The sequence below is a fragment of the Meleagris gallopavo genome, chromosome 1 (assembly GCF_000146605.3).
Source record: "Meleagris gallopavo isolate NT-WF06-2002-E0010 breed Aviagen turkey brand Nicholas breeding stock chromosome 1, Turkey_5.1, whole genome shotgun sequence".
In the NCBI taxonomy this organism is placed as follows: Eukaryota; Metazoa; Chordata; class Aves; order Galliformes; family Phasianidae; genus Meleagris; species Meleagris gallopavo.
Genome location: NC_015011.2, coordinates 106260720 through 106282494, shown reverse-complemented (window position 1 = coordinate 106282494; position 21775 = coordinate 106260720). Strand labels below are relative to the sequence as shown.

General features: G+C 41.9%; 1 protein-coding gene across 1 annotated transcript; it reads right to left on the bottom strand.

Moving 5' to 3' along the window:
- Window positions 1–253: 253 nt before the first annotated feature.
- Window positions 254–21434, bottom strand: LOC100549041 (interferon-induced GTP-binding protein Mx). Its single transcript, XM_003202961.4, has 14 exons — window positions 21096–21434; window positions 19007–19377; window positions 17068–17260; window positions 16002–16139; window positions 14169–14323; window positions 12906–13044; window positions 12191–12389; window positions 11153–11231; window positions 10159–10281; window positions 9564–9705; window positions 8470–8628; window positions 7482–7558; window positions 5447–5689; window positions 254–2510 (listed from the first exon to the last, which is right to left on the bottom strand). The coding sequence occupies exons 2-14, from the start codon at window positions 19283–19285 to the stop codon at window positions 2277–2279; spliced, it is 2160 nt and encodes a 719-aa protein (XP_003203009.1). The 5' UTR covers window positions 19286–19377; window positions 21096–21434; the 3' UTR covers window positions 254–2276.
- Window positions 21435–21775: the final 341 nt, after the last annotated feature.

The following is a 21775-nucleotide window of genomic DNA, read 5'->3' as shown; positions in this document are numbered from 1 at the left end:
TCAGTCTGATCCTCTCAGTAATTAAAAGTGCTCTTCTGCCTTGAACTGCTGTGAATCCTGAAAGGGCAGGACCTGCCGTCGCTCCTGATAGAAGCAACAGAGAGGAACGCTCCAGAGCTGCAGCAGGAAGGAGGCAGCTGAGCAGCCTGCCAGCGAGGTCCCCTGCCACGTGCATCCAGAGGATGTGATGCTGCTCCGTGGGGTGTGCTGCAGGCAGCAGACCTCTGGCTGCAGTGCCCATCTGGGGGCTGGGTGTTCTGGATGAGGAGACACAAGCCTGTGTTTCTGCCTAACCAGATGAACTACCTCATTTATTAAATTTGGCTTTTAGTACTTTAGAGCTCTCTTTTAGGTATCTGCATGATGTTTTTAGCAAAATATAATGAATATCAGAGTGCCACTTCGACTAAGATTTGGAAAATAATTTATAATCATAGGACAGAGGATCAAAAAGCCATAACAAGTCACTTTTATTAAGAAGGATAATTTTTTTGAAATAAATGACACTGCTAGTCTTGTTGGTACTGAAATGCAATTACCTTGCATGGAAACACTGCACCAAATAAAAAAGATATATTTTTTTTTACAAATAATTTTCCTTTGTAGTAGTTTGTTTGTTTGTTTGGGATGTCTTGGAAGCAGATGCTGAACTCAGTATCTGAAATCCTCTGAGAAGCTGATTCAAGAAGAAAAGAAGCAGGACAAAAAAAAGCAAGAGGGTTATCCAAGAGTTTTCTTTGACTCCAGATTTTCAGGTTCCTGAGTAAACCCAGGAGAACAGCTGGCTGTTCAGAGATGCTGGATGTCTTCAGGGGAGGGGGCTGCCAAAATCACTTGGGTTTATGAGATGGAGTTAAATGAGGAAGTTTAGACTGAAAAGCAGTGGGATGAGAGAATTGCACCCTAATTTGTTATTATATCTCACACTGCCCAAAGCAGTGTGTACCTGCCTGTTTTCTCTAGGGGTGTTTTCAGTAGCACATGATTGTCATGCGCCCCTTAGGGGATACCATGAAGTAGTTGATAAGTTTAAAGCACATTCAAAATAGAAATCAAATGTTTCAGTGTTATAGTATCAGATTTTTATAGGGCTTTTGAGCTGCAGTGCTGCAAGTCAGTAGCAGCAGCAGATGTGGAAAACTGTTGGTAGTGCTTAACAGGGTTACAAATGCTGCATGCTCCAATGAGTTGAGTTCTGTGCTGCAGAAGTCATCCACCTGTTGCTGCCATGTCACAAAAAGAAGGCTTCTCTTGTAACTTTGGGAACTGCTGCATGACAAACTGGAATAGGCACATATTTTTTTAGCAGAATGCATCCAGCCCTCACTCATTGCACAAAGTATAGTTTTGCCTGTTAAAATCTCCCTTTGAAAGATGTCACAATTACAATATGTGGTGATAAGTTTTGCATTGCCTTCCATGAAATGAAATACAACTTTTGGAAGGGTTCTCCTCAGCCTGAGAAGGAGGAGATATCAGGTAGCATGCCATATGCTGAAGCATCTTTTCAGTGTTCAGTGTCTTGTGGATTAATCTGTTACAGACAACCCAATCCAGTGGTCTGGTAAATCTACCATCAACCACAAAATCTCAGGCAGAGTTCCAGGCACCCAATAGAAAAACATCTTGGTTTTCTAACCATAACCATATAAGTCAGAGAAAGAAGAAAAACGTATCCTAACATCATCCTGTAGGTATACCTATCAGCTGTACTTATTTCCCTTTAGGCTGGAACTGTTTCAGGCAGGCTGTGAGCACCATCTCTATCTGCAGAAATGGGACTTACCAGTGATAACATGTTGCACGAGCACCTCTTACACAAGGCAATGCAACAACCATAGCAAAATCACAGAAAGAAGCAGAGGGACCACTGGGGTTGTGCAGTAAACTTGATCTAGGAAAGTTACGTGATTGGATTTTTACAGTTTTTGGGTTCCACAGCTGAAGGCTCCCCATCCTTTAAACAAACCAAAACCACCCACCTCAGAGCTCAAGCTTTTAAAACAATTATTTTAGTGTTGTATGGAATACAAAGTTTATAATGAATGTTGCAAAGTGGAATAACATTTTATCACAACCACTGCAGTGGAGCTTAGACAAGGGTAGGCATATCAGACTATGGAAAATAAGACAGAACTAGGCCACTAAATCATTAGAAAAATCTAGAACCCGGTATTAAAGGTTGCTGCTAATATTAGGCTTTGGGGGATTTTGCTTAGTTCCTCATTAATGCTAGAAAGCAAAAGCAGAAAAATACTTCTGAAAGATGAAGAAATCTATAGAGACTTAAAGTCTACTATGTACTGGTAGGCTTTGTTGAGGCGACTAATCTGGCTGGTTACTAACTTCCGCTGGTTAGCAGCTTCCTGATCTTCCTGGAGCAAATGGTTTAATTCTTCTTTTTCTTGCAAGAGATGCAACATTGAGATCTGCAAATAATCTCCAAAGTCACGAAGGACGGTAGAGAGGATGATCAGAGGAATCTGATTGCTCAGGCGTTTACTTGCTCCCTATAAGGAAGGGAAAAAAAAAAAGAAGTCAAGATTTGCTTTCCTAAAAGAAGAAAAAATGGGCTATAGGTACTCTATGACAAAGTGACAGCACACTTTTAAAACACTGTATGAAGTTGCTATTCAAGGAATTGAGTGTTTCTTGGATCTAAAAAAATGCCATTAATTCTTTTTGTTCCTAAAAAATCCAGAAGTTAAGATTTATGGGATTGTCAGCTGTAGTTTTATTTTTTTTTTCCCGCTGTGAACTAAACCCAAGGCTGGCCACTCCCACCTTATCTCTCTCTGTGCTAACCTTGATAAGAATTATTCTGCGACTAGAAGAGCACTTCAATATGAGTGTCTGGCTACAAATAACAGAAGTTTTATCTTCCTTTCTTTTTGTGGCATATGACTTGAAAATGCCAGCAGGTAGACCAGGTAGAGGTTTGGAGGTCCTAAAGGACCTAGGCCACCCATCTCCAGCAAAGTCTTGGTCTTTTCTGGCTTCAGCTACTGGTTTAGCTCAGCAGCTGTAAATCTTTCATCTACAAGGACAATGAAAAAGACTAGATATTTAGTTTTCCTTTCTCGTTTGCAGAGATCTAGTCAAAATGGAGCAATTCAGCAGAGTCAGCAGGGTGCTTACTGAGCCTACGTATTCAGTTATTATGGAGCTAAACCCTACACAGAATCTTGACCTTTCTTAGTTGACATGGGATCAGACGTGCCATTTTCAAATACCATGGACACTTAAGAGCTGTAATCTAATTTCATCTCATGTATTTGGCGTTGCATAAGTCTCCAGGAGCTGTGATGCCCTGGTATTTGGTTACTGTTGAAAAGGGTTTTTAGGGCATTTACAAATGTACAACTATCCTTCAAGATTCTGTATAGTAGAAAGTATCTGAGGCTGAAGGGAAGAAATTTATGCAATTCTGCCTTTGTCTTTTGTGCCCTGAAAGCTTCTCAGTGCAAAAACCTGGAAGAAGCCTGAACATTCAGTTGCAGCAATGTTTCGGAAACCTTTCTATTGAAATTCAAGGTGAACCACTACCTAGGTTAGTGCATTAATATTTAACTTGGTGCTTACTGAGGGAGTTTACGAAACAGAGATCAAAAGCATATTCTCATACTGTGCATTCCCTTGGCTCTCTTGTTCTAAAATGATCTTTTGTTAAAGTATCCCATCTGTCTCCACTTAACTTCTGAGCTGTAAGCGATGTGGCATAGCCACTCTGATCAGGGGAGGTCCCTGAAGACTGGAGGATAGCCAATGTCACTCCGGTCTTCAAAAAGGGGCAAGAAGGAAGATCCGGATAATTATAGGCCTGTCAGCCTCACCTCTGTCCCTGGAAAGGTGATGGAACAGCTTGTGCTGGATACCATCTCCAGACAACTGGGAGAAAAGGAGGTTATCAGGAGTAGTCAGCATGGGTTCACCAAGAGGAGGTCGTGCTCGACCAACCTGGTGGCCTTCTATGATGCTGTCACATGCTGGGTGGATGGGGGCAGAGCGGTAGATGTAATCTACCTTGATTTTAGAAAGGCATTTGATACTGTCTCCCACGACATCCTTATAACAAAGCTGAGGAAGTGTGGGATAGACGAGTGGACAGTGAGGTGGGTTGAGAACTGGCTGACTGGCAGAGTGCAGAGGGTCGTCGTTGGTGGTGCAGAGTCTGGCTGGAGACCTGTAACCAGTGGTGTCCCCCAGGGGTCTGTGCTGGGTCCGGTCTTGTTCAACATCTTCATCAATGACCTTGATGAGGGGATAGTGGCCACCCTCAGCAAGTTTGCCGATGATACGAAGTTGGGAGGATTGGCTGACACGCCTGAAGGCTGTGCTGCCATTCAGCGAGACCTGGACAGGCTGGAGAGCTGGGCAGTAAGAAACCGCATGAGGTTCAACAAAAGCAAGTGTAGGGTCTTACACCTAGGGAGGAATAATTGCATGCATCAATACAGCCTGGGGGATGAGCTGCTGGAGAGGAGCTCTGCAGAGAGGGACCTGGGCGTCCTGGTGGACGACAGGTTGGCCATGAGCCAGCAGTGTGCCCTCGTGGCCAAAAAGGCCAATGGCATTCTGGGGTGCATTAAGAAGAGCGTGTCCAGCAGGTCGAGGGAGGTGATCCTCCCCCTCTACTCTGCCCTGGTAAGGCCTCATCTGGAGTACTGTGTCCAGTTCTGGGCTCCCCAGTACAAAAAAGACAGGGATCTCTTGGAAAGAGTCCAGCGGATGGCCACAAAGATGGTGAAGGGCCTGGAGCATCTCCCCTGTGAAGAAAGGCTAAGTGAACTGGGTCTGTTTAGCCTTGAGAAAAGACGACCTTGAGAAGGGACCTGATCCAGGTTTATAAATATCTGAGGTGTGGCGGCCATAGCGGTGAGGCCAGTCTCTTTTCAGTGGTACGTGGAGACAGGACGAGGGGAAACGGACATAAGCTGCAGCATAGGAAGTTCCGCACGAATGTGCGTAAGAACTTCTTTGTGGTGAGGGTGACGGAGCACTGGAACAGGCTGCCCAGGGAGGTTGTGGAGTCTCCTTCTCTGGAGATATTCAAGTCTCGCCTGGACGCCTACCTGTGCGACCTGGTGTAGGGAACCTGCTTTGGCAGGGGGGTTGGTCTCAATGATCTCTAGAGGTCCCTTCCAACCCCTACAATTCTGTGATTCTGTGATCTCTACAGAGAGCCAAATCCATTTTAACCAGTTATTTGACTACAACTCCTCCTGCCCTCTGAGTTTAGAATCTGACAGCTCTTTTACTGGAGCAATAGGGCTTGCCATCATCCAGATATCATTAATTTCTCATTACAGGGCTAAGGGTTCTTCCCCTTGCTTACCTCTCCCCCAAGTCAGGTAAGTAACAGTCCTTCCATCCCTCTAGCTCTTGTTCCTATAGAAGAAGCCAGCCAAAGGGCAATACTATACTGCATTGTAGCCTGCAAACTTACAGTGAAATAGGCCTTTGTGTGAGAAACCATTTCCAGGACAAAGCTGGGACCTTTGCTTGAAGCAATTCCAGGATCAAGGTCTTTGATTTTTGTATTTTTGTTGATGCTTTCTGCCCTGGCAGCTTTTAAATCATCTGTGTAAATGTTATCCTGGCAGTATACAATTCTCTCCATTTTAAATTGAGTCAGGATGAAATTTTTCCCAGTCGTTGCTTGTCTGTCTCTAATGCAACCAATTCTGGCCTGGAAAAGAAAAGAACAAGTTCTGAGATAGTTAACAACATCCCTCAGGAAGGTGAAGTGGATGTAGTTGCACTTGCAACTTGCTAGTAGCAGCACTTGCTAATCCCAGGTTGACCCTTGGTGCATACTTTGATGTTTTAGCTTCAGGTTCCTTTCCCATGAAAGAGCAGGAAAATGTGGTGTTTGGCCCCCTCATGAGAAACAAGTGGGATCATGTCAAATCAAGTTGAAACCTAGTGCTTGTATCCTGAAGGAAAGTCCCAAGATTGGTGGGAACAAGCAACAACTGCCAGTGATGAGTTCAGCCTGCCCTCAGTTTTTTTGCACCTGCTCTGTTTTTGATTGCTTTTGCATGCATTTCAGCTGAATCTCCTTGAAGTAGGCAGTAGCAGCAGTACTGATGTGAGTTCCATTTCCCCTCCCACCATTCTCAAAAGTACAATATCTTACCTGTTGTCATCAAACCAACCCCATCTAACCCATAGAAATCTAGCATCTTTTTAAAAATAACATGATATTTTTTCCCCTTTTTGGTGCTTCCATTTGCCTGCAGAGACAATAAGTTCCTCTCTTTCATCCACAAGGTCTCCTAAAATGCTAACTTAGCATTCCTACATCAGAATAAAATTTTTGTTTTTCCCTCAGAGTCTATCAGAATCTCCTCCTTTCTTCCTTTCTGTAATGTGATGGAAAGTATAGCAATAATAGCACAGTGGCACAATCCTAGTCTGCAACAAATGAGAACAAGCCCAAATGCAGAAGCTGTGGATGCAGGAACAAAAGAAGAAAAGCTGCTTACCTTGGAAGTCCTCCAGTAGGAAAGGATCTCCAGCAAGATAAACTTACCTCCACTGCCAGCCCCTAAATGAGGTCTGGGTAGGAGTGGATCCTGGCTCCATCCCTATGGTCATTCAGGTGCACTGCACCTGAGCTCCCCAGGTTGGCTCTGCCTTCCCACCAGGTTACTGTTTCAGGCCGTGAGTTAGCATTTCTGCTACACTTCCTCTCATTGTGTTATGCCTGAAGACACTGCACCTCTGTGCTTGGCTGAAATAGCTTGTTTGGTTCCTGTTTGGTTGTTCTGGGACTTTAGTAGGGTTTGGCCGTGCAAGTTACACACCAGAAAGTTGTTGCACTTGCATTTGCCTATGAGTTTCCCATCAAGCAGTGCCCTGTGAGTGGGTTCTGCTTCATGGCAGGGCAACAATGCCTCTCACCTCTTCATCAAAGATCTTTCCCAGAAAAAGTATTCAAGGACATCCATGCTGTTTAACTCCACCCCAAAACCTGGACACTCCAAACTGCAAAAGGGATCTTCTGTCATGGTTAAATGGCCTGCTCATTAGCTGCTGCTCCCTTTTATCAATGATGTGATGCCTGCCCTAGTTAACACTGGCTTGCCTTTCAGAAAGCAAAAGCACTGTGCTGAGGCTGCCCACATGCTAACAGAACATTTCAGGACTTAAAACTGAAGTTACCAATAAGCTCTTCGTGGCAGACATACCAGCTTTTCTTTGCACTATGTTGTGTGCATCAAGAATGTGACCAAAATGAATGGAGAATGTATGCTCTAGATCGTTCAACGTTGCACCAAAAGGTAGAGTGTGCTTTCATTAGTGCCATTACAAACATGCAGTTGTTTGTAATGTCTTAATTTATAAAAATCACAGACTGTCAGGAAATCACATAGTTGCATGTAATGAGATGGAATAGGTGCCATAAGCGTGGCTATATTTACAAACATCATTCTGTTTTGCTCTTGAATTATCTCAGGTTTTGGCTAGTCTCTCACCTTGGCAGCTTTGTTTAGGTTCTGAAAATTAGCAAAATGCTTGTTAGCCAGCTGCAAAAATTTCTCTTCAACCATACCTAAGGGAAGAACAGACAGACAAAACAAAGTCAGGTAAGAAAATGAGGTTTTTAAGTTATTGCCAATATGATGCCTGGAAAAACCACTGTCTCTCTGTGTTCATGCTGAAATAGCTGGGTATCCGTCCTGATGTAAGACACCTTTATGACCATACAAAAAGGAATATAGATTTCTAGGCCCGTGTGCATGAGTAACTAAAGACCACTCACCATATCAGATATTTAATATCCCTGAGACTTCTTAGATGTGCAATCTATGTGCTTTCAGTTTGACCAGGTGAGTCATCACTTGGCCACGTAGGCACATCTGCCTCTCCTCCCCAGAGTGGCCACTCCAAGGAGAGGGGCTGGTGCCTGTAATACAGGGCCCTGACTGGCACAGATGCTGTAGCTGTTTTCTAAAGCAAACATGGCAGAGAAATGATTGTGACATACTTTTTCCTTTGGTGTTACTTATGGGATGAGTTATCCTTTCCCCCACCCCGAGTAGTCACTGTGCAATATACATATCCTTATGCAAAGAACTAGCAAAAAAAGTTGGATTCCCAGTTCTGGTTTATGAATCCCATTAACTGGGCCTGGCAATATCAGCCATATCTTGGCTGGCACCAAGTAGCATTCCAGGATGCTATTTCTTTACAGTATTATGTATTATAGTTACTTTCTAATTCCCCATTCCCAGCCACTGGGAAGTGTAACTAAAAAATTCTTAAGGTTATATGCAGAGATTTGAGGTCTCAGCTCTAGAGAAGGAATAATCTCACAGTTTGAGTGGGATTCACTTCCACATTAAGGCAACCCAGCTGGAGCTCTTACTCCATCAATGATAACAGTGGCTTGTTCTGGACACAAAATTACCAGGCACACCAGTGTCACCCATGCAGTGGCCTTGTGTGGCCTGTGAGACGTACAGATCACTCTGTTCAGCATTACAACAGCTGGCTCCTCCAGCTTTGAAATTTGCTCTTTTATAATGTCCTCGAATGTCCAGTAGCTGATAAAGCCTGGGAACTCCCGTCCATGGTACAGGTCTTCATATTTGGACGCTTTACTGTGTATGATTTCTTGAACTGTAATATTAAAATAACATTGCTTTACTAGTAGGTTACTTCATAAATTTTTGATTAAGAAAGAAGTCTCTTAGAAAATGCTCTTCAGTAGAACTCATCTTTAAAGCAACACGTTTACTGCAGAAGGAAATTGGCACTCATTGCTCAGTGCCTTAATTAGCTTACTCTTTTTTTTTTTTTCCCCCCCTCTATGAAGTCATGTTGATTGGCTTGGTACACCATGGGCAGGTGTACCAAGAAACAGGACACATGGACAGGTGTACATGAGAAACAATGACACACAGCATTGTCTGTCTGTCTCCCTATAGTATTTGCCTCTGGTTGACTATATGTCTACAGTCTATTCATACCTATTGTTTTAGAGCCACTAGAGATGTTGACAAAGATGTGCATCAAAGACTAAAAGAACTTGATTAAAGAGTTACTGCTTGACTAGCAAATGTTGCTACGTTATCCCCAAAAACAAAAAGGGCTACTCTTTACAGGGTTATAGTTATTGTAGACTTGGAATTGTTTCTCCCACATCTTAAACAAGAGCCAAACAGAACAAAGAAGATGAAAATGCCAAAACATTAGTGACAACAACAATTAATTTATAATGTAAGTATTATTTTTATTATGGCTACTGCTGTTATTTAGAGGAATAGTTCAGAGAATCAGCAGTTAATTCTCTGCCAAAGCCAGTCTTTATTTTATTGCTTTTTTGGAAGAAGTCCACTGATCTCTCTGTAAGGACAGTGATTTGCACAAGCTGGGTCTCTGTCCCTAAGGGTCAGTGTGTAAGTACAACATTACTGCAGATGAATGCTCCTATATTCTTATTTTTCACTTTTTTTTTTTTAAGCAACAACATATTGATGATGATGTCTTTTAATATAAAAGCTAGGGGATGGAATCTCCCAGATCAGGTGTAAGTGATGGTTTTCTATGCTTACCTTTGGCAGAGCTCTCCAGGAGCTTTACTCCCCATGTATGAAACTCTCTGCGGATTTTTGGAAACAGTCTGATTTCATTTCCAAACCAGGATTCCTTTCCATGCATTGCCTGAGAGATATCTTCATTAAACACTTTGATCAACTGTAATGAATCAAAAAGGAACAAAAAAACAAAGTACTGAAGCTTTATTTCTTCAGACTAACTTGTAGGTGTTAATTAAATCCACAGACATTTGATATTACAGACATGACTGAAGGCATTATTTCCTTACATCTGTCATGCTCTTAGCTCTTGGTTGCTTGGTTCTGCACCAGAGGGTGGTGGGCATGAAACAGGCTGCCCAGGGCAGTGGGCACAGCTCCAAGTGCTGGAGTTCAGGAAGCATTTGGACAATGCTCTCAGACAGAGGATCTGAATTTCAGGTTGTGCTGTGTGAAACCTGGAGCTTGTGGGCCTCTTCCAACTTGGGATATCCTGTGATTCTGTGAAGACCCCTCAGTGACAGATTCCAGAATCTCCCTGGTCCATCCTGTTATCTTGCTTTCTTTAGGAGGGTCTGCTCTGCTCTGTAACGGAAGCAATATTGATACTTACTCCTGCAAGGAAAAGCATCTTGTCACGGTCAGTTTTGTGTGTGCTTTGTGTGTACTTTTGTAGTTCCTTCTTTGCTTGTTGCAGCACATCATGTATTTGGTTCTCCAATGCAGGCAAAGTTTTCTGGAGGGCAGACAGGAAAGAAGGACTCTTAGATAGCCTGAACACATCTGATTTTGGAATGAAACCAAAAATCACTCCTGGAACAACTGGAATAACACCACAGGGGAAATATGACCATCATAGAGAGAAGGCTGGGGGCTCCCTGAGATGCTGGGGTTGACACTGCTGCCAGCAGGCAGAGGAGCTGCAGTCTAGGGCAAGACTTCACCTACAGTGGGCCAAAAGTTGTCTCATGACAGCTCATGATGTAGGGAGTATGCTGATCCTTTCATTCCTAATAAATACGTGATTGAATTTAGCTGTTTGGTTGCTTTATTTTTTATGTAAGTTCACATTAATACAGATTTTTTTCCTCCTTCAGGTCCGTGTACTTTAGTATTTTCTCTTCATGGAGTAATGTATTATTTATAGATATATTTCTATAAAACAATAAAAATAATATGCCTGTATTAGTCTAGTAAAATAATTAGCTCTTGCTTGGGATTTTTGAAGACATTTTCAATTGGTAGAAATGATCATGTTTTAGAAAGCTAATGGCAGTAACTTGTCACTCAGCCTATCAACAATATTCACAAACAAAAAAAGCACCATGGCTGCTCGTGAAAAGGCAGGGGTTATGAGTCACAAGCAGATGAAATACGTTGCCTATTGTCAATCCTTCAATTAAGGGCAAATCTGAGGACAGATCGCTGTTTTCGTTCCTTTCAAATCTTATTCCTACTTGTCCTTGGATTGCTTAAGGTTAAAGGATAAGCCTTATGTATGCATAAAAAGAAAAAAAAAAAGATGCTGAAAGGGAGAAGGGTTGGATTTTTTTTTTTTAAGATAGTAACTGATGCATATTTCTTAGCATGACATCTCCATTACTTACAATAATACATCTCACAAGATCATTTGTAAGCTTATTTGCCAGATGAGGGATAGTAGCCTTATTTTCACCCAGAAGAATGCTGAAAATAAACAAACAAAAACATCAAAAAAACCTACTATGTTATTTCTGCTTGTGGGAAGTATGCCAATTCAAAACACTTCTCACCTATTATTCTCAGTGATTGATTTGCTGCTAAGTCACCTTCTGGGGAAACCTGTGTCTTCAGCACAGACAGTGTGTTTTCTTATGCTGAGTTTTATGGTGTTTTCCAGTGAATAGAAATACTTCAGTGCTTAACTGGAAGGGCTCATATGCTTACCTTGTCTTCTTTAGGACTATTCTGGTCTTCTGAGGTTAACTGCTTTTAGAATCACAGAATCAACTGGGTTGGAAAAGACCTTCAAGGTCATCAAGGCCAACTGTAAACCTGCCTACCAAGCCCCATTGCTATATCCTTTAGTGCAGCATCCACACGTCTTAAATTTCTCCAGTGATGGAGACTCCTCCACTTCCCTGGGCAGTTCACTCCAATGCTTGACCAAAATATCTTTCTAATATTTAATCTAAACCTCCCTTTGTACAACATGAGGCCTTTTCCTAGCATCCTATCACTTGAAATCAGAGAGAAGAGACCAATCCCCTCCTCCTTGCTGCAACATTCTTCCAAGGTAGTTGTAAAGAGTGATGAGATCTTCCCTCAGCCTTCTCCAGATTAAATAACATCAGTTCCCTCAGCCTTTCATCATAACACTTGCTTTCTAGTCCCTTTACCAGCAAGCTTTGTTGCTCTTAGAGAATCATAGAATGGTTTGGGTTGGAAGGGACCTTTAAGATCATCCAGTTCCAACCTCCCTATAGCAGGGACACCTCCTTCTAGACCAGATTGCTCAAAGCCCCATCCAGCTTGGCCTTGAATGTCTCCAGGGAGGGGGCATCCACAACCTCCTCCAGTTTAAAGCCATTTCCCTTCATCCTGTTGCTACATGATTTGAAGTGATTTCAGTGTATTTTGGGTTAGGTCCTTTATGTGAGAAGTACCTGAAATGCTTGTGAGTCTCAAAGAATTGTCTCTCTTGCTGGATTGCAGAGGCCAAGGACAGATTGTCGTTGATGTCCTGTTGCCCGTGACACTTCACAATCATATAACCTTTTCTGAGTGGGATAACTTCATTTCGCATTATCTTAAGAACAGCCTCTTCAGTTCCTTTATCCACCAGATCTGGTTTGGTGAGGATCCCTGTGAAGTTACCCAAAGAGAAAGTTATTCAAGCACAGAAGTTGAAGGTGGAAGAGGTGCAGTAGGACATCTCACTGTAAGAGTGGAAATGTTCCCTACAGTGTTGTTTTTTTTTTTTTTTTTTTACAGTAACTGCACTTTGTTTTGTTTTCTTTCCTAGAAAGCTTTCAGCTCCTGAACTTTGCAGTGTAAAGCACTGTAAAACTCGCTCTGCAGTTGGACTCTCAGTCCACCTTTTGCCTTGCAAACCTTTTCAACAGAGAGCAGCAAGACTTTCCCAGCACTAGCTCTAAGATTTTTGATTTTCATTCACATTGTGAATGCCAGCTAAACTCAAATCTGAGATATTTTAAGAGCTAGTAGATCACGTCCAGCTTTGGTAAAGGGTTTATTTAGTCTGCTTATTTATTCTTTTAGTAGCTCTGAACTAGAACTTTGAAGATTTAGCATGAAGTACACAAATCAGACGTTTGTGGAAATAAATGATTCACACTTTCAGCTTAAGAAATTTCTCACCAAGTGTCCTTTTTCCTGTGGGGTCCACCTCTTGAGCCATTTTCAGCGCTTCTGTTGTTGCAATATCCATATTACATGGTACCACTACCAAAATGATCGTCTCTTTGCAGCCAATATATTTTTTAAGTAGCATTTTGATCTGAAATGCAATACAATAATACAGAAGTTCAATGAAATCAAATGTTTGCATATAGGATGCGACCACTCCTAGCGGTACAAGCCACCACATGATATGTCACATATACTGTGGATATCATTAAATGTTGAAGAATGGCATGGAAATGGGCTAAGAAAATAGTGTAGCCTCTTTTCCTGCAGAAAGATAAATCCAAACATTTAATGTGAATGAGAACAGACTATTGTTATATCTGTCATGAAAAAATCATTTAAATTACATAAAATTTAACATCTGATTCTAAGTAAAATTTAAACTCTTGTGGATAACATCTTTCTTTAGGGAAATACGATTTTCATAAATAATGTCAAAAGAAAAATGAGTTCTGATGCCTAGTAACACACTTCTGGAATGAAAGCCAGATTATAGTATAGCCAGTAAAGTACAGCATAGCCAGCTCCAGTGCGTCACCCTCACAGCTGGCCCTACCTCTTGGAGTTTTATTTGCATTGCCCAGCATTTCTTCTAAAGGCCACCAGGGGAAGCATACAGATATCCTTTAACACAGATACTGTTCACTTCAGAATGGGCCTGCTGAAATATTGTAAGGGATGAGAAAAAAATGACAGTTGGATCCCTTCACATGTACACTGTCAGCAAAGGATGACAGAGCACTGAGCTAGTAAAAGCGCTGACCTGCCTTCTTGCGCTAGAAGAGCTTACAAGAACTCAGACATTTCACTTTTGCCAAGCTTCTCCACAATACTGAGAAGGTGCAACCTGTTTGGGATTTATCTATCCTCCAGCCTGTGTTTCAGCCTATGGGCATGGAGGCATTGCTGTGTTTGAGACCATCTATCTGCAAAACAGGGTCAGTGTAGCTGTGTTCTTCCCTGCTGCTCTGGCAGGTGCCTGGGATGGCTCACCTATGCCAGCATGGGCAGTTCCCTCCTGCACAAGGAAAGACAGGAGGTCTTGGTCCTTACTGTTCCTACCAGCACTGCCTTCCCAAAAAACAGATCTGTCTGTTTGCTAGTGTAGCTCTCATAATGGCTCAGAAGCCCCAGAGTACTACAGCAAAGATTTGCGTGTAAGATAGGCTACAGAAGAGAACCTCTGCGTAAGTAGCAGATAAAACTGACTGTTACCTGTTGGCCATTGTCTTGTGGCTGGTTCCCCATGGCCACTCTGGCAATTCCAGGAAGATCAATTAGTGTCAGGTCTGGGACGTCCGGGGACCAGATTTCAAGGGAAATTAGTTCTTCACTAATGTTACCATCAGTGCCAGCCACTATATCTTGGGCTGCAAGGTGGAAAGAGGAAAGCAATAAATAGAGGCTTCAAACTGTGTTGAAGTGTAGGTGAAGTGGGAATATAATGACTTCAAAAAATATCTACTATCACCGTGGCTTTTTTTCAGACCCAGCCATTAATGTAAATCCATTTCTGCAAAAATCCACGAAAATTATTATGTGAAATCCCTTTGGAGTGGAAGCTGCAGTATTTTACAGAGGATATACTAATGGATTGTCATACATGAAGACAAAATACACATAAATAAACCATCACAAAAGCAATAGGATAAAGTATTGGTCAGCTGCAGAAATTATTTCTCAGCATCAAGGTACTCTGTAGACTCTAATTAATTTTTAGCTGCCTTTAAAGATCAATAGGTGTTACTCTATATTCTCCTTACATTGACAGTGAGGTTGACAGAGAAGCCATTTTTCCCCAGGTTGTGTATCGGCAATAATGATTGAACCAACAACACCATGTGGAGCAAGAAAGCCCCATTATAGTTTTCATGAGAGATTTTATCAGCTATGTAATTGGCTTACTCAAATCATACCAGTTTCTTTGCAGTTTGTGAAGGGTATATTGAAAACTATATTGAAAAATTAATAAAAGAACATTACCATAGAATCATTAAAGTTGAAGAAGACCTCTAAGATCATCTAGTCCAACCATTCACCTATACCAATATTGCCCCCTAAACCATCTGCCTAAGTACTACATCTATACCCTTACCTTAAACATCTCCAGGAATGGTAACTCCAGTGCCTCACACCACTCTTTCTGAGAAGAAATATTTTCTAATATCCAACCTGAACCTCCCTGGTGCAACTTGAGGCCATTCCCTCTCATCCTCCCACTGTTACCTGAGAGAAGTGGCCATGGCCAACCCCTACCTCACTACAACTTCCTTTCAGGTGGTTGCAGAGAGCAATAAGGTCTCCGCTGAGCCTCCTCTAGACTGAACAATCCCAGTTCTCTCAGCTGCTCCCCATCAGACTTGTGCCCCAGGCCCTTCACTGCTTTGTTGCCTTTCTCTAGACACGTTCCATGGCCTCAGTGTCTTTCTTGTAGTGAGGGTCCCAAAACTGAACACAGTACTCATGATGAATATGATGAATAGCAATATTGTAGAGCTGTCCTAACCAAGGAAATTAACAAAACCACTTTCACATTAAGGGCAAGTGCTTACAACACTTCGGGTAACAAAATATTTTCTCGTAGAGCATGAAATACTGTAAAAGTAAAGCTGTGACACGGCAGTGCGTGAGGCCGTGGTCACAACAACTGACAGAAGCTCTGTATGCCCTCCTCTCTGCCATCTTTCAATCTTCTCAAAAATCATAGGCTTTCCAGCCACAGACACCACATGCATTTTCTGAGCATTTGAGCTGACATCATGAACCACTTAGGGCTTTGCATGCTTACAGCTTGACAAACTTCCCAAACAAGACAAATAGCATCCAGCTGAGCACACAGCCTGAGCTTTTGTCAGATATCATGGACCATCTTCTTCACTGAAGCAATAATTAGCACAACTTTCTTGCAATGCCTCATCTTCTTAAGCACTACATTCAGTTCTTGGTGGCTATAATCCCATGTGTTAGTCTGAGGACTGTTTCTCAGCCTAAGAAAAGGAGAGAAAGAATTCAAAGGAGATTGAGCAAGGGCAATATGCTACAACTTACCTTTTCTTATTGCTTCCTTCACCTCTGAGGCATTCTGGAGTTGTATTTCTATGTCGCTGTAATGAAGTACCCCCTTCCATTCTGGTGGAGTGGTTATTTTTTTCAGTTTGAGTTCCAGAGGACAGCGAGCAATGACATCTATTAGTGCCAAAGACATAGGTGACACAGTTGTTATGCACAATAGACAGTGTGTGAATGGACTGGGTGATGTGTGCAGGGTTGCCTAATACTACATGGAAAGGCACAGAAAAGTTTGAAGAGCCAAAGGGCTCTCATCTGACTTCCTTCTCTGTGTCAGCAGTACTATGTGAGGTCAACCATGGCTTGGCCAGACAGTTTTATCTTGCAGGCCTCCAAGAATGGAGATTTGTTCTTCTCTGAGTGACCTGCTTCAGTGCAGGTCACTGGACCTACATCTTATGAAGGCAACCCTTTTCCTGGACTTGAGGTCCAGACAGAAAGCCTAAATGTGCTCAGGTACAACCAATACAGAACTCACAGAACTTGAGTGTGTGGATATACATGTACATACACATGAACACACACATAGAAAATGAGTTGTCCTGAGCTGTAAGTACAGTCTTTGAACAATCTAACATTCAAGGCACATGTCTTTAAGCAAATATCTTTGTATATTTTCTGCAAAAAAAAGATTTCTGTAAGAAAATTTTGATCTAAAAAGAGCAATGCAGAAACAAATTTCAAAATTAATCTTGCATATGGAATCAGTACATTTTGCTGGGGAATACAAAGAGTTAGCTGATGCTACTGCCTTTCTGCCTGCCTACAACTTGGAGTAAGTATGTTACATTACATACTTCTTATTTCTCCTCCCTTGTCCACCCAGACTGTGTAAACTGTTGGACTGACACTGAAGTGTTCCACCTGCACATCCATTTCTTCTACTGGAAACCAGAGATGGGAAAGCTTCTGGAGTCTCATGATTTAGGTATAGCCTCAATCATAATGTTATCTACTCCTAAACATCGGGGGGGGGAGGGGGGGGAATCCCTTCTACTTCACCAGTGTCTAATTCAGATGAAAATCTGAGAAGGCGAATTCATACCACTGTCCCTAGGAAGAGCAACACCAGACAAAGCTTCAAGGACAGAGCTTTTCCCAGAGTTCTGGTCTCCAATCACTGCGATTGCAGGCAACGTCAGGTCGTTTCCTATACCAAGCATTCTCAGGTTGTCGACAAGGTCAATGCAAGGTCGGATCTTTTTGACATATTGGTTGTTCAAGGTGTGTTCTGCTGCCTGTTGGAGTTAAACTTACAATTAATTTCATGTAATTTTAAAATAAGCTGATTCCAGAAACAAAAAATAAATATCAAAACAACCCACCCACCCAAAACAATTACAAAACATCTTCTAGGCAGCTTTTCCAGCTCTTCATTCTCTAATAAACCTCATGTACAAGCACCAGTCTGTACTTCATATCACTGTGCACCCTTGCACCTTCATGCTATAAACAGATAGATATAACTATGATTAACTCTGTTGAGATTGGCTCAGTGACTGGAACGACCTTGGTAAAAATAGCCGATTTTCTAAGCTGTCCTGAAAGATGAAAAGTAAAAAGAGATCTCAACACTAAATGTGCTTTGAACATTTTTTTTTAAATAACCGTCATTTTCTTTCACTCATACAGATGCATGGAAGGACACACATGTAAATAGAGACTGGCCACAGTGATGAGATAATTTGGTACAGAAAGTTTATTAGATCTTTTCTGAAGTTTGAAGATCTAGCTGACAATCAATTGCCAAATCATTCTGCTGTAGTGTCCTTAATCACAGAATCACAGAATGGCCCGGGTTGGAAGGGACCTCAAGGATCATGAATCTCCAACCCGCCTGCCACAGGCAGTGCCACCAACCTCCATAGGTGGCTAAAATCTGTAGTTCACATCTTTCTTTGCCAGATCCTAGCTGGCCACCAGCATCAGTTCTGTCGGAGTCACCTCTGAAAATATCTCTGTCAGATGTAATCAAAGAGAGTAATTTTTTCTTTCAAGACAAGAAAGGTGGTACACATATCTGCCAGCAGGTGTTTTAAAACCCTTGATATTTTGATAATTGATAACTCTTCCATACTACCTTTATTACAGTGTTTTCTGCCTAGTAAATCCCAGCCATTCTCAAGAAACCCCATTAACACAGACTTAAAGCTTGTGAGGAGTCTGGAGCACAGACCTTGTGAGGAGCAGCTGAGGGAACTGGGATTGTTAAGTCTGGGGAAGAAGAGGCTCAGGGGAGACCTTATTTCTCATTACAGCCACCTGAAAGAAGGGTGGGGTAAGGTGGGGCCCGGCCTCTACTCCCGGGTAATAGTGATAGAATGAGAGGGAATGGCCTCACCAAGGGAGGGTTAGATTGGATGTTAGGAAATATTTCTTCTCATGGTGAGGCATTGGCATAGACTCCTCAGGGAGGTGGTGGAGTCACTGTCTCTGGAAGGGTTTAAGGAAAGAGTAGAGATGTAGTACTTAGGCACATGGCTTGGTGGGCAACGTTGGTGTAGGTGGATGGTTGGGCTGGATGATCTCAGAGGTCTTTTCCAACGTTAATGATTCTATGATAATCTCTCTCAGTGTTAAAATATACAACATAAATTATTAGTAATATTTCTTTATGTTTGTGTTGAAGGTAACAGTAAGTAAAGTAAAAACAGAAAGTTAAAAAATATCTTAGATTTTAGGATTCCCATTTAATGGTGTTTGCTAATTGTTCCTAATGAATAAGATATTTATTACAGATTACACTGGCTACTAGGCTGCTGCCATGCTGTTTATCACATGAGCAGTTTTTATGCCAGAAGATTAACGGTAGGCACACATCTTCCAAGCTACGCAAATGACTTCTTGACACTGATGCTAAAAATTCTCCTCTACTTTGACCTAACAAGTCCCCAACGAGACAGAGGAATTCATTTTGAGTTGCAACGTAAAACACAGGGGTGAGTTTGGAGAGTATCTGTGCCTTTCCCTGCCACCCGCCTTACCTTGTCCTCGTCCTCTTCACTGTCATTCAGCTTCTTGGACACCTCCTGCTCATGCTCAGGCTTTCTGTCAGTCACTTGTCGAAAACTGAAAGCCATCTTATTGCTACAGCCTGTTGGCGGTGGTGGAGGCATCCCAAAAACTGCAGGTACTGGTAAGGAAGGTGGTTTGTTACTATCCAACTTTGGGATCTGATTGGCACATTCGAAAGGTTTGTTGGAGTTTGGGATCGGACTGGCATATCCGAAAGATGAGCTGAAGTTGAACTTCGCACTGTTCATGTTCTGCTGTTCTTCTGGCTTGCTCTATGGCTTGTCCGTATGTAGTGAACCGAGCAGTGATTATTATCAACACCAACCACTCTTGACAGCCTCTGAAATCAAAATTAACCATAGCAGAGAAAAATCAGAACAATGTTTCTACCTCCTGGTTCAAGCCCTTAACAGAGATCAAGTACCCAAACTCTTTTCAAATTATTAAGATTGATCTCCAGAGGAAAGACTCGAAACACTTCCCCCAATGTCACTTATACCTTTTTTGTGTTCCCCAAAAAAGAATTTGCCACAGGATATTCCCAAAGTATTCTCAGTCTCAGTTATGCAGACTAAACAAGAAATTTTTGGGGCAGGGTGGATGCACAGTGGTTTCACAACAATGGCTAGCTCAGCTCCACCACGCCACTCTCTCATTCCCCCTCCTCAACAGAACTGGGGGAGAAAATGTGATGAAAAAAGGCTCAAAGACTGAGGTAAGGACAAGGAGATCACTCACCAGTTATTGTCAAGGACAAAGCAAACTAAGCACAGAGAGATTAATGTAATTCTGGTAATGTAGTGTAATAAAAGCAAACTAAAATCACTTTTCCCCCCCTATCTGTTCTCTTTTACCTCCTCCCCTGAGCAGCAAAGATGTTGGAAAAATTTCCACTCAAATAGAAATGTTTTTTCTCCTAGAACTAAAACATAGCATTATACTAGACACTGAAGAAAACAATTCCATATGTACTGAAACTAAGACAGACCCTTAAATCAGAACTGAATACAAAGGTTTTATGGATAAGTCTTTAAACCTGCTCTCTTTAGAAACAAGTTTTGGTTGAACTGTAAGAAAAAGACTGGGCCCATTTTCCTGCAATTCCAAGGGATCACTATGCTCAAATGCCTTGTTCTTCTTTCTCTAAACTTAAGTCTGTTCCTAATATACAAAAAGTATTAATTAAAATGAGTTTATTATCTGGCGTTATCAAGTACTGTGTTTGCTTCAGCTTGGTCATCCTCATCCTCCAGCCATATTGTAAATCTGTAGCTACAGATTTAAGCACTTGGAGAGCAGCTGCTGGCAGGTATTGGGATGATCCCAAATTGGTTGCTTTTGAAAACACAAGATCTGGATTGAAAAGATATAGAACTTATCATGCATGTGTTTGATAGTACAGGAAAAAAAAAATGATTCACAAGACTACAAGGATCCAAGTGGATGCTCAGGCAGTAGCAGAGATTATTATAAGGGTTTTATTTAGGATATAATACTGGCAAAGACCAGAGGGCCTAAATGCTGGCATGGGTTTAGAGGTAATGGATCTCAAGGAGGAAGGACACTGGAATCAAGAATATCCGTATCTGAAGAGATCTAGGAAACCTGATATCCCCGTGTTAGGTGTGGAAACCAGGAAATGAAGGGTACCAGAGGAACCTTCCCCAGCAGAGCTTCTGGTCAAAATTAAGCTGGGGGAAGATGAAACTGAAATAGGATGTTTGGTTGACACAGAAACTACTTATTCAGTTTTAAATACGAAGAAACATGAATTAGGCTACAATACTTTGAGGGTTATTTGTGCGACAGAGATGTCAGAAACTACCCTTTCTTTAAGCCTTTGAAGTTTAAAATTGGGGAACAATGAGTGACACACTAGTTTTTGTATCTACCAGGGGCATCAAAGCCCTTAATTCATAAAAATTTGTTGGAGAAATTAGAGGCGGAAATAAAATTTAAAGATGGGGAGGTAGAAGTCCTGAAACCAGAATCTAAATTTGTCCAAACTACAGTATTATTGTTACAGGAAACCAAGACAGTAAAAAAAAGGAGTTTCACCTGATGTGGAAGCTGCAGTGGTGCCTTTGGTACAAGTAGAGGAGGTACCTGGAAGATCAAAGAGAGCTGAGCCAATAAGAAGAGACCTATAGCCAGGATCAATACCGGTAAGGCTGAAACAATGTCCTATAAAATTTGAAGCTAAGATGGGGTTGGTACCTCTCATACAAAAATTCTCAACATGGTTTATTAAGGGAATGTGACTCTTAAGTACAATACCTCCAATTTTGCTCATTAAGAAAGCTGATGGGAAGTCTTATATACTAGTAGTTCTAAGAGCAATCAAAAGCAATTTAAGAGCATTTTACCTTGCTAGCTTGCTTACTGAAGAACAAAGGGGAATAGTTTTAAACTAAGACGGGAGGTTTAGGTTAGATATTAGGAGGAAGTTTTTCACACAGAGGGTGGTGATACACAGGAACAGGTTGCCCAGAGAGGCTGCGCATGCCCCATCCCTGGAGGCATACAAGGCCAGGCTGGGTGTGGCTCTGGGCAGCCTGGTCTGCTGGTTGGCGACCCTGCACATAGCAGAGGCAGTAGCCTGTTTCTCCAAGCAACTGGACACAGCACATCAAGGATGGCCTGAGTGCCTGAGAGCAGTCTCAACAACTGTGTTGCTAATAAAAGCAGGATGAAATCTTACCATAGACAAAGAATACCTGTTTACAGTGCTGAATCAG